At 36.6% G+C, this 13643-nt stretch overlaps 1 protein-coding gene across 1 annotated transcript in view; it reads right to left on the bottom strand.

Annotated features, from left to right (window-relative positions):
• Window positions 1-13433, bottom strand: part of LOC141649204 (uncharacterized) — a 28727-nt gene extending 15294 nt beyond the window's left edge. The window contains exon 1 of the mRNA XM_074457899.1: window positions 12477-13433. Coding sequence (XP_074314000.1) covers window positions 12477-13433 — 957 coding nt within the window. The remainder of the gene's footprint in view (window positions 1-12476) is intronic.
• Window positions 13434-13643: the final 210 nt, after the last annotated feature.

Below are 13643 nucleotides of genomic sequence, written 5' to 3'. Positions count from 1 at the left end.
CAAAGATTGATGAGATACCGGTGGTGGGAGAGTATGCGGATGTTTTCCCGGAGGAGATTCCGGGGTTGCCACCGAAGAGGGAGATAGATTTCACCGTTGAGTTGAAGCCAGGGACGGGGCCAATCTCTAAGGCACCGTACCGTATGGGTCCTAAGGAGATGGAGGAGCTTAGGAAGCAATTGGATGATTTGATAGAGAAGGGATACATTAGACCAAGTGTATCGCCTTGGGGAGCACCGATTCTTTTCGTGAAGAAGAAAGATGGGAGCTTGAGGTCATGCATAGATTACCGGAGCCGAACCGTGTGACGATAAAGAACAAGTATCCTTTGCCAAGGATAGATGACCTGTTTGATCGGTTGAGCGGTGCAACATCTTTTCTAAGATTGATTTGAGGTCGGGGTACCATCAGGTGAAGATTAGAGAGGTGGACATACCAAAGACGACTTTCACGTCAAGGTATGGCCATTATGATTACGTGGTGATGCCGTTTGGGTTGTCTAATGCGCGGCGGTGTTTATGGATTTGATGAATAGGATCTTGAGACGCTTCTTGGACCAGTTTGTAGTGGTGTTTATCGATGATATCTTAGTCTACTCTAAGACTAAGGAGGAGCATGAGGAGCATCCGAGGATCGTGTTGCAGACTTTGAGGGATCATGAGTTGTATGCTAAGCTGTCCAAGTGTGAGTTCTGGTTAGAGAAAGTTGCTTTTAAGGGGCATGTAATCTCTAAAGATGGGGTAGTGGATCCGGCGAAGATTGAAGCGAAAGACAAAGTGGGAAGCACCAAAGAATGTTGCTGAGGTTAGGAGTTTCTTGGGTTTAGCTGGATACTACAGACGGTTCGTGAAAGATTTCTCCAAGATAGCTAGACCGATGACAGCATTGATGAGGAAAGAGAACAGGTTTCGTTGGGATGAGAGTTGTGAGACGGCGTTCCAAACATTAAAGGAGCGTTTGACCACAGCTCCTGTCTTAGCATTGCCTGAAGGGAGCGAGAACTTTGAGGTTTATACAGATGCCTCGAAGAATGGGTTGGGATATGTGTTGATGCAGAATGGTAAAGTGATTGCCTATGCTTCTAGGCAGTTGAAGCCTTATGAGGAGAACTACCCTACTCATGATCTGGAGTTGGGTGCAGTGGTGTTTGCTCTCAAGATTTGGAGACATTACCTTTATGGAGCAATCTTTAAGGTATTTTCTGATCACAAGAGTCTTAAGTATATCTTCACGCAAAAGGAGTTGAACATGAGACAGAGGAGGTGGATGGAGTTGATTGGCGATTACGACATGGAAATCATCTACCATGAAGGGAAGGCCAATGTTGTTGCTGATGCTTTGAGTAGAAAGAGTGTACATTCCCTGTGTACAGCTCTATCTTTGATGAGGCTGAGTGATGAGGTAGCAAGCTTTGGGATTCATATGATGCAGAAAGGAGATGCTATGGGTGGTATGACAGTACATATGGAGTTTTATGATGACATTCGGGATAAGCAGGCTTTGGATCCTAAGATAGTGGAGTGGAGAGCTGGAGTAGAGAAAGGGACAGTGTCCCGGTTTTCCATTCATACAGATGGTAGCTTGAGGTTTGATGGTAGGTGGTGTGTTCCTAATGATGAGGAGTTGAAAAAGACGATCATGACAGAAGCGCATTGCACACCATATTCAGTTCATCCAGGTGGAGACAAGCTATACAAGGATTTGAAGAAAACGTTTTGGTGGCCTGGGATGAAGAAAGAGACAACTGAGTTTGTGTCCCGTTGTTTGACATGCCAGAGAGTTAAAGGGGAACAGCGACGACCACAAGGTAAGATTCAGTCTTTAGAGGTGCCTGAGTGGAAGTGGGAATCCATTTCCATGGATTTCATTGTGGGTTTGCCTAAGAGTCAACAAGGTAACAACATGATTTGGGTGATAGTGGATCGTCTGACCAAGTCAGCTCACTTTGTTCCAATGAAAGATACATGGACTAAGGCACAATTGGCTATGGCCTATCGAAAAAACGTGCTTAAGTTACATGGAGTCCCTAAGGACATAGTGTCTGACAGAGATGCGAGGTTTATATCAAGGTTTTGGAAGGAGTTGCGGGAATCGTTGGGAACGACTTTGAAGATGAGTACAAAGATTTCATCCTGCGCGACGACGGCAGATCGAGATAACAATCAAGACTCTTGAGGATATGTTGCGAGCTTGTGTGATGGATTTTGGTGGTAGGCGGGAGCGAGAGGTTGGACTTGATAGAGTTTTCTTACAACAACAGCTATCACACCGGTATTGGTATGGCACCGTTTGAGGCTTTGTATGGGAGGAGATGTAGGAGTCCAATCTGTTGGGACGATAGTCTTTGAGGCAAATGGTTTTAGGACCAGAGATGGTGCATGAGATGGTGGAACAGATTAAGATGATCGAGGAACGGATGAGCAGAGCGACCTAGGATCGACAAAAGAGTTATGCAGATCTACATCGTCGGGACATAGAGTTTCAAGTTGGGGACAAGGTTCTTCTGAAAGTGTCTCCGATGCGTGGAGTTATGAGATTTGGGAAGAAAGGCAAGCTAAGTCAGAAGTTTATAAGGCCTTATGAGATCTTAGAGCGAGTTGGGGAAGTTGCTTATCGTCTGGCTTTACCAGCTGCGTTAGAGAGAGTGCATAATGTGTTTCATGTATCGCAGCTGCGGAAGTATGTGAGTGACCCGTCACATGTGTTGGAGGCAGAGAGCTTAGAGCTGGATGAGTCTTTATCATACCTTGAGGTGCCTAAGCAGATCCTAGACCGAAAGGTTAGAAAGACTAGGAGTGGTGAGACAGTTTTGCTTAAGATCCTTTGGTCTAACCACGAGACTGAGGAAGCTACATGGGAGGCAGAGGATATCATGAAAGAGCGTTACCCTTTCCTTTTTGATCAGGTATGTATGGTTACGGGGACGTAACCTTGTTTCTTTTAGGGGGGTAGGAGATGATCGCGAGAGTTTTAAGAGTTTTATACACCTTTTATATGTTGTGTCGGTATGTTTGTCGGGATAAGTTGGGTTAGTATCATGTTTTACGTTGTGTTTTGTTTGACCTTCGAGTCGGAAGGCTTATGGGAGTACCTTTGTTTAGTAGTGGTTTGAACTTCGGGGACGAAGTTCCTTTTAAGGAGGGAAGACTGTAATACTCCGTATTTATATGTCTTGGGGTACTCTATCGAGTAGCCCTTACTCTGTCAGTATGGGCAAGTTGCGAAATAAAGTAGTTTCGACTGTTGGGTACTCGATCGAGTAGATGGGGTACTCGATCGAGTAAGGGGTACTCGATCGAGTACCTTGGGTACTCGATCGAGTGTCCGGTTTTACGGGGGAGTTTTCTCGGGTTTTGTTAATTATGCGATTAAGGTATTTAAACATATTCGTCATTGTTTTAATTCACTTTTACAAAACCTAAAACCCTGTTTAAGAGAGAAAGCGACCAGTTCATCTTCCTAATCGCATTCTTAGCAATTCCGGAGTTCGACGGTCGGTTTTTGTTGTCTTTCGTGTCGTTGGATTCCTTGCGTCGAGGGTAAGCTTTTAACATAATTTTTATAATGTTTTGTTGGGATTGATTAAACCCTAATTTAGAGATTGGGGGTTTTATGAGTAGTAAGTGATTGGTAGTCTTTATGTGTTATGTGTTAGGAGGAGGATTCGTAGAAGAGGCGTTTTGATACAGCTGTAGATACCGTCTGCTTGTTGTGCTTTCCAGGTAGGATTTCCTACTCAGTATTAGTCCCATAATGGGATATTGGTGATGTGTTGTATTTGGTTGTTTGATATGATGATTGTATTGTGTTTGTGGTTGTGATTGCTGTTGATGGTTCTCGAGATGCGTTCTCGGCTGAGTGGGGTCACTTGCGGGAGTGGCTTCACGCCCTAGTTTCGCCCTTCGTGGAACCCGCCACGGAAGGGGATGTGCACATTAATGGGACAGGGTTATCGCTCGTATGATGAGCGGGGCTTAGGTGGGAACGACTGCGGTCCCCCATCGCGGGCTGGTCCAAAGGACGGTCGGATTGAGATGATGGGAGTTGGTGGTGTGTGTGTGTGTGTGACAGTTCAGCTGTCTGTTATCTTATTGTTGTTATCTATATTGATTGTGTGATTAGTACTAACCCCGGTGTTGTTTTGTAAACCTGCGGTGATCCATTCGGGGATGGTGAGTAGATATTGAACAGGTATAGAGATGAGTACTGGGATAGCTGGGATGGCCACGACATGATGATAGAGTCTTCCGCTGTAGTTTAGCATTTATTATTATTTCAGTTGAGAACAGATAGTTTGGAATAATGTATTGTACTTTCAGTTTGGTTTGAGGATTGTAACTCTTCGCTAAAGCATTTATAATTAAACGTTGTTTCTGTTTTGTCTATTTGATTATCATACCTCGGGCGACCGAGATGGTAATGTCTTCATACCTGAGTGGTCCTGGTAAGGCACTTGGAGTATGGGGGTGTTACAATGGGGGTGTTACATTAACCTCCTAGGTTTTGAAGAAACAACGTCTTACACAAAACGTCTCATGTAGCCAAGAAAGACCAGTTTCTTGCGACATAACATTTTTTGTGGCTCTTGAATAATTTCTCCCACTCTGTCTTCTAGAAATAAACTTGTATTCTAGAAAGACAGCTTCACGAGCCACAAACCTGTTGTACTCGTGATTATAGTAAGGAAAAATGAGCATTTGTTTCTTTTGAAAACTTACAAACATGGTACCCTACCATTTCATATCTCATATGATTCGTTTTAGATTTAGTGGAAAAATAATTTAGACAAAATGATAAAATCCCCAAAAGGATCAAGTAACTCAAAGTAACTTGATTGAAGTCCAAACCATATCGAATAGCGTTTGATTTCTTTATCCAACCACACATTATCCAAAAATGCGTGCTAAGAGAGATTAATTTGTGATACTATATAACATTTCCTTTGGCTTATATCAAAGTCTTCACTTTGATAATCCCATCACGACTAAATCGTGATTCTTTGAACTCTTTGAACTTCTTCAAAGATTTCTCTATTTACCTTATTAAGTGAACACATTAGTGTCAACTTAAATCGTTGTAAAAGAAAATGATCAACCTATTCTGGATCAATGATTTACAACCTCGATCTCCTTTTCAACCAAAAGCACGAGACATCTTGCTTTGAATACAAGATACGCATATACCATAAGATTAACAATCTAATGGTTCCAAGAGTACTCAATAACTCTTTGCGTTCATCATTCCAGAATTTAAGGTTTAATCTTGGGTTACCAATTTGAGTCTTGCATCATCTACATGATATATCATTCTAGTTTGGTTTAGAATATAATCACCTTTGATAATGGGCTAGCCATACATCAAATCATGGTGTATAGGGTCACAAAAGTGAAACCTCTTTTGTATCTTAACAAAATTATATTCTTATTTAGAGTTTATTCACTTTAATAGTCATAATTAAGGTACAACTATAAACCCATAAACTAGATTGAGTACACAATGACTTTATCTCTCGACATCATTGTTGCTAGTCGTCATATTCTAATCATCCTATGTATCAAATACAATGATGAAAACCACCACCAGTTTCTAATATTGACGAAGTAGTACTAGCAAAATTTATGTCAATCAAATAAACATTTAAAGAAGAAGGTCCTATTAGATGTCCCACAACTAACTTGTTGATTCTTCAATAATTTGGGGTAGTTTCCTTTCTAGCGTCCAACAATTTAAGACAATGGAAACTTTATCGGTCGGGATTGATAGGTTTAGTATCGTTATTCTCAATAACTTTACTTTTAACATTACCTTGTATCAATTCCATTCTAATTTTACTTCTTTGAACCTCATCCTTTTCTTAACGGTTAAGAGAATGCTCCCACTCATTTCAATGAGTCTTTGCTTAGAGAAGCAAAATTGAATTTCATGAAGACTACTCTTCAATTTATTCTTTTTAGTCTTAAAACTTTCATTGAAGTGGTTGCGGTATTTTGGTCAATTTTGATTTCCTACAAATCTAGTTTACCAAAATGATTTAACGTTTCAAAGTGCTTAAATCAATTAAGCATATGAGAAACAATTCATTGTAAGTAGATATGTTATTCAAGAATCAAAAACCCTTTTGATCACGAATAACTTTTATCTATACTCTTCACAAGAGATCCTTACAATGGATAATACGAGGTTTTCAGAAGAAAATTCAAATTTTGTCTTTAGTTACGATGTTTTAATGGAGATTTGAACTAAAATCGAAATGATATCGTATATAATTTGAGGTAAAGAATTAGAACACTATGATTAACGGAATAATGAAAACAAAAACATTTATCGTTATAATAATACTTGTAAATAATTTAACAAGTAAAGCATTTACATAGTGACCTCTACCCAACTATGATAAATGATTCCAAGATCCAAATTCATATTAACTTGGGCACGGTATAGCCGATTCATCCCTTATCAATATAACTCGGTGGATTAACTCTTTAATCGATTTTACTTTTAGAACTCTTTGTCGATAAAATTACATTAATATTTATCTTTAGCCCAAAACACATCCGGCTATGGTCGAGAATACTTTTGTTGAGTTCAACCCAAATTTCGAATAAATGTGTCCATGATCCAAATTCATATTAACTTGGGCACGGTGTAGCCGATTCATCCCTCATCAATATGAATACGGTGGATAGACATTTATCGCCCACTTCCCCTACGTAACAAGGTTTGTACCCCGGTGTGGCTGAGCGCACTCCCTCACGAAATAGGTTTTCATGGTTTCTACTTTTTGGTAAGGCTAAGTCTCAATTGTTTATTTTAGCGAGAGGTCATGTCAATTTATTATCTATCACGTTTTAAGTGAACTAAAGCGGTGAACTACGATAATTGTAATTGACACGGTCGATAAACTCGATTTAAAATGCATGTTTAGTTATGGCGATTTAGCGATGCATGCAACATATAAATAAAATGCAAAGCATAAAAATAAAATCCTAGTATGGCCTTCCTAAAATAGTAAATCTAATAAACTATTACAAATTCGGAAACCAACTCCTTTGGTCCCTTGATCTTCGGTCTTGGCACGCATCTCGAGGTAACACTTTCTTTGATGGACCGCCTTCTCGAATGGCACCGTCTTCAAGGAACTCCGGAATAAATAAATTACAAAATGAATTACATAATTTCCTATTATACATTTGTAATTAAAAATAAATCTATTAAATTACAAAACGGTGATACGAGATCACAATAATTACAACCGAATCGATATTCCCATACATTTCGGGTAATACCAATTAAAAAATAAGGTCATACTAAGTAAAATTACATAATTCAAAAATTATATAAAATAAAAATTATGACAATCATAAATAAAATGCAGCATTATAATATGTATGAACATGCTTCATTTTATGCTAAATCGCCTTTTAAGAGCCAATATCGTATATTAAACGGTTTTTACGGATTTGCGTGATTTAACTTATTAGAATCACAATAATTACATAAATTCATATTTATGTACAAGTTAATTACCCTAACTCACTTAGGACTCAAAATTAGTCTTCACTAATATTTTGATAATAATTCAACTTGATTTGATAATATTGTTCATTATGGACTTAAAATTACAATATTAAGCTATAAACTCCAAATTAAATCATAAAAATTTCAAATAATTTCGAAATTTGAAATTTAAACTCATGAACATTCTGGAAAAATACCATGACACTCATAATATTCAAAACTTAGGTTAAAAATTTCGAAATATTATCGTGAAAAACAATGTTGCGGTTTATCGATTTTAACAAATATGGCCATAAAAATATAAGAAAATTTATTTCCATCAACTTTTCACTTTTAGATCTGAAATATATGATAAAATGCAACATGTGATGTTTTTCTTTAGTCATGAAGTATGTTTTAGCATTATTGCTAATTTTAGTCACTATTTATGTGATTTTTCATCAAAAATTCATACATCATGCAAAAAGACTTCAGTATAGCCAAATATTTTACACACATCTTGTAAAATTGCATGTGACAACATACTAAATTTCCATGACCAGATTCGAAATATAACTCATATTAACCAATTTATCCATTTAAATACGATTTTAAATTATAAAATTAATATTTCGAACAAAACAACTTATTTTAACATGAAAATTTACAGGCCATCAGTAGATAATATATGTGAAAACATATCCAAAAACCACTGAAAAATTCGAAGTTTAGCTAGTTTTCGTCCAAAAACGACATTTTTATCATAAAAATCACATTTTAATGCTTATAATATATAAAATGAACAATAAAAATTCATAAATCGTCCCATATGAACTAAAATCCATTTAGGACCAGAAACTTTTAACTTGCAAAATTATTTCGTGATTTATCTTCATAAATCCTAAATTTCAAGTTTTATTCGTTAATCGTATTATCTCGGAAAAACGGTCCCGATCTTGCATGCAACAACCATAATGCTCTGATACCACTTGTTGGAAATCATATTTTATATATCACATATTTTAGTTTAAAGTTTTAGTCATAAAAACTTAAGGATCTTATGCATGCAAACTTAATAAAAGGAGATGAGAAAAAAACAATTTCTCACCGTCTAATTTTCGGCCATTTTGGGCACAAGTGAAGTCTCCTACCTCACTTGTTCTTGAGCTTTCCATATGTTAGGATGATCCTCCAAAGACTTCAAGTATAGAAGCCACTCCTCTTGATTGCACCCAAGATTATCCCTTATCTCTACTAAATAATATGTGCTAGATATTTGTTTTGTAGTTTACCTTAAAATTGATTACTAATACTCATATATTACATTAATAATATTAGTAATGTGATTGAATAAATTTAATCATCTTTTCTCTAGTTTTAGAGAAAGATGAACAAGAATAAGAGAGAGGAAAGGTTTTTGCATCTAAATGAATGGAATATAGAGAAGAGTAAAAATAAGAACAAAAGCTTGTAGGTGAGTGTGTATGGTCACCGGTTTTTGGAGGGGTAGAGGACCAATATTTGGTCCTTCACTTGTAACACCCCGTAATTTCGGACCGTTATTATTTTGCGAAAGTAATTTATTAATCAAGTTGAATTTAATATTAATGTATTTGAATTAATAATAATTCAACGAAATGTAATTCTATTATATTTTGAAGTAAATTATTTAATTTGATAGTTTCGAAATGTTTAAAAATAGTTTAAACCATGTAAAAGCCTTTTATTTCGAAATAAGGGCATATCGGGAAAAACGGCAATTCTTTTGAAAATTGGGCAAACGATTTTGGAAATGGGTCATATGAGTACTCAATCTTCTTGTAATCTCGTGTTTAAGAACTTTGGCATCGTCGGAATTTGCATTTGACAAACGGTTCTAATTATCGGCGAAACGAGCCAAAACCGACTAATGAAATTCCGCGGGAAAAATCCCGTCTCCTTTCTCCTAGCCACGCCACACCCTTCCTTCACCTTCCCTTTGCATTTTTCTTTTCCAACTTCATCTCCCTTGAATGTTCTAAAGCTTTCTAAACATAAAACACCATTTTCTTACCTTTTTAAGCTAATTTTCATCATAATTCACTCGTTTCTACTCCAAATTTCATAAGGATTACATATTTGGAATCCTCTCTTCATTTCCAACATCCTAGTATGTATTAAATTCATTTGCCCTAAATTTATTTTGTCCACCATTTTTAGGGTTTTGATTATTAGTGCTTATAATTGTGTTTTTATTGTTTATTTAGGTGAAGATTTAGAAGACGAGTTTGGAGACTCGTATATAGTTGAAGATAGTGGCTAGTTGGCATATTAGGGTTTGGTGTTCAAGGTGCTAATTGCTCATTTTGTTGCTAAAGGTAACATATTTCGAGTTACTCGACGAATTAATGTCACATTCTTTGCTTTTTGTATGATTTTGTGAATATTATTTGAGTAGTTTATTTCACATGAAAATATGTGTTAAATTCATGTCTTTTGTATGTTTAAGTTCACATATTAGTATGGAAATGAAATGGGAATGATTAATTGATGCTTCAGACGATGTTAAACTGAACAAAAATGGAGAAATGGAGGGTTTGGGGGGCGGCCCGTTGCTTGTTTTCGCGATTTTCCATGCGTTGTTTGTCGTTTCGGATAAATTAATGTTATATTTAGTATAAGTAACATATGGGTAGTCTTATGAAATGAATTATGTTAGTAGTAAATATAATGTTAATGGTAAAATTATGCTTATATTGGTAGTTTGCACATGTTAGGATAGGTTATGATATGAAATTGTAATGAATAGGCTTAAAATGAATTTTATAACGATAATTACAATGTTGGATGATTATGCCGAAAACTGAGCCCTTAGTCCCTTTGATTGAATCGATGTCAGTCAATTGTGTGATTGGTCAGCCGCGATTGAACCCGTACCTGTCGCAGGACTGGGGTTGCGGGTAAAAATTCGGTTGGATGAAAATTATTGTGAAAAGTGGATAATTGGCCTTATTCTTGTTTTAGGCCATTTATTATGTTTTTAGTTCACATGTGTTGTTGATTGAATTGAATGGTTTCTTATATTGTAGAAACGGCCTTAGATTCCCTGAAACCTTTAATATTGTTAATATTGCTTGAAATGGAATTGGTATTGAACACTTCTTGCAGGTTGTTGTGTTTGTCATAGATAGGCCTTTATAGTCTTTGACGAGTATATGTTCACTGCTTAATAGCCTTTGTGTTCCTGACTTGGTGGGATTATATCCAAGTTGGGGCATGACCTCGTTACTTATTTTGAGGGTAAGTGGTCAGCTTAAGTACTAGCCAACCCTTTGGTGGACTCCTTAGGGTACTCACTTTGTTTTAAAAAAATTGTGGGTCTTGGGTGCGGTGGTGTGTATCCGCATGTCTAGGTCTGCGCAGATTTAGGACTAGGGTTGTGTTGTGTCTTGGCCATGTTTTGATAGAACCTCTGAGCCAAGATACCGGTTCGATTACCTTCCCTACCTCGTGGTATAGACTCGAGTTACAGAGTGACTATTGACGGTGCTAAGAACTTATGCCGGTCTTTGATATATTGCCCTTTCTTGTATGGTGATTTTATGAATTGTAATAGGTGAGATGCAAGCCGGTTACAATTGATAAAGTTTGGATTACTGCTTGTTATATGCTTCACATGATAGTTTAATTTGGTCAGTTTAGTGTTCATATGTTAGAATACTCGATAGTTAATTGATTTATGATGTTGTTTACATGTTACATTACATGTTACATTAAATATGACATTTCGTGGCTGGGAGGACTCGAAGTTACTCCCCACTGAATTGTGGCTTTTGTGTTTGTATAAAATGCGATTGACAGGTTGATGATGATTAGATGGGGTACACGGACGAGCTAGTGAGCAAAAGAACCTTGGACTTAGTTTGGTTATATTTTGTTGTAAACCTTTAAACATATGGTTGTGTTTATATTTTGGAGGGACATATGTCTCCCTCTTTTACTTTGGTTTGTATCACTTTATTCTCACGACTTAGTATTGTTATGTACATTAGTTTGTTAGTATTTGCAGGTTTTGGCACTCTTCATTTGGGAATGTTTGTGAATGGTTTACAAAAGTTTTTAAAAATTACAGGTTTTATCTAGTTGAACCAATTACAAACATATCCTGTCAGTTTTTCTGTAGAATTTACGTGTTTATTTATTGCTAAAAATGAGGGTGTCACATCACTTTTCCTTTTGTTCTTATCAAAACCTTAGGCATGTAAGGGTAGGTTTAGATTAGGCATTATTAGCTTATTTTATCCCATAAAATAATTCACCCACTAACACCCATCACTCTCATTATTTCGGTCCATGTACCATAAAATGGACTACCATTTTATTTTGTCAATTTTTCATTTGTCACACAATATGTCACATGTAGTATGTTACATGTTATTAATTAATTTAATGCATATTTATCACATAAATATCATTTTATAAATTAATTAAATTACCTACAATAAATTGACTAGTGATACATGATCACATAAATAAAATGGGTCATTTAATTATAATTCACAACATCTTGTAATTATAATTAACCATTCATTCTTATCTTTATTGTTTCTCAAACAATAAATAATTTTAGTAATGAAGTATTTTTTATTACTAAAATAAATCTTATTTAATCTCATTACAATAAGATATCACTATTCTCTCTCACATGAATTGTTCAATTTTAAGGAATTGATCAACTTGTATCGTCATACAATTAATCAACTTTACAGATTAGGGCATCATCCTTTAGGTGTGACCTTAAGGGATCAACTGACCACCACCGTCCCACGACAGTAACGTCCAACTCTAGCAAGCCAATCGTTACCGATTAATGTTGATCAGTTGACTATATAATGAATCATCCCTTACGTATTCTTAAAAATGAGATTTAAACATGTGATCATCATGATCGACAATTGTGATCGCATTATTGTCGGGGATACTCCAACAACAGCACACACCTCATCCCCAATGACAGACCAAGAATCTTTGAAGAAAGCACTTGAAAAACCATCAGGGCCAGGAGCCTTGTGGTTAGGAATGGAAAAAATAGCATTCTTGACCTCACTTTTACTAACAGGATGCAATAAAATATCCCAATGCTCAGGGGTACACACCTTCCCCAGCTGGACCACAGGGACACTAACAGGGGAAGTAGTAGCAGTAGTTCCAAGCAAATGGTGATAATAACTGAGAAAAGCTTGCTGAATTTTATCCCCATCAGTATGAGTATGCCCCTCAGCATCAGTAATCCTGAAAATTTTTGATTGGACATGTCTATTCTTCAGGACACTATGAAAATATTTGGTATTATTTTCCCCTAGATTAACCCAGGTTGCCTTAGATTTCTGAAGGAGGAAGCTATCACAGGCTGTTTGAAGATCTCTATAAGTTTTGAGAGCTTCTCTTTCCTGATCAATAAGAACAGAATCAATAGGGTTCATATGTAGGGCAGTTTGAATGGCATCCAGGACCTTCCAAGCATGAGTTGTGCTATTTTCAATGTCAGGAAACAAATGCTTGTTCAAATTTTTCAAGGGTTGTTTCAAACTCTTCAATTTCATGACTACTTGAAACATTTTGGTACCCTGCCACTTAGTATTCCAAATGTGTTGAACACAGGGTAAGAATTCAGGAACTTTACTCCACATGTTAAAAAATTTGAAGCTCTTTCTCCCAGCAAAAGAAGTAGTAGAATCTTGTATAATACAAGGAGAATGATCAAAATATCCATCATTAAAAAAATTAGCATATGCATCAGGTCTGACCTGTAGCCATTCCTGATTTACCAACACTCTATCCAGACGTGAATAAACCCTAGTAGATGGTTCCTGCTTATTATTCCAGGTGTAAAAGGAACCAGTAGCAGGACTATCTAGTAGGGCACAGTGATCAACACAAGCTTGAAAGTCTTCCATTTCCTCAATAGTAGTTTAACCCCCAAGTCTTTTAGTAGGGGTAAGCTGTTGGAGTTAGTGTCCTCCACAATAGTGCGTTAACATATTAAATCTCATTAATGGAATATCATCAGATATTTATTTATTTGATCCTCGTCAGTTGATTAACGTAAATCGATAACGGTTGGCTGACTAGAGTTTGACGTTATTGTCGTGAGACGGCGGTGATCA

The sequence above is a fragment of the Silene latifolia genome, chromosome 3 (assembly GCF_048544455.1).
Source record: "Silene latifolia isolate original U9 population chromosome 3, ASM4854445v1, whole genome shotgun sequence".
NCBI lineage: Eukaryota > Viridiplantae > Streptophyta > Magnoliopsida > Caryophyllales > Caryophyllaceae > Silene > Silene latifolia.
Note: the sequence above shows the minus strand (reverse complement) of the source record. Positions and strands in the feature narration are given on the sequence as shown.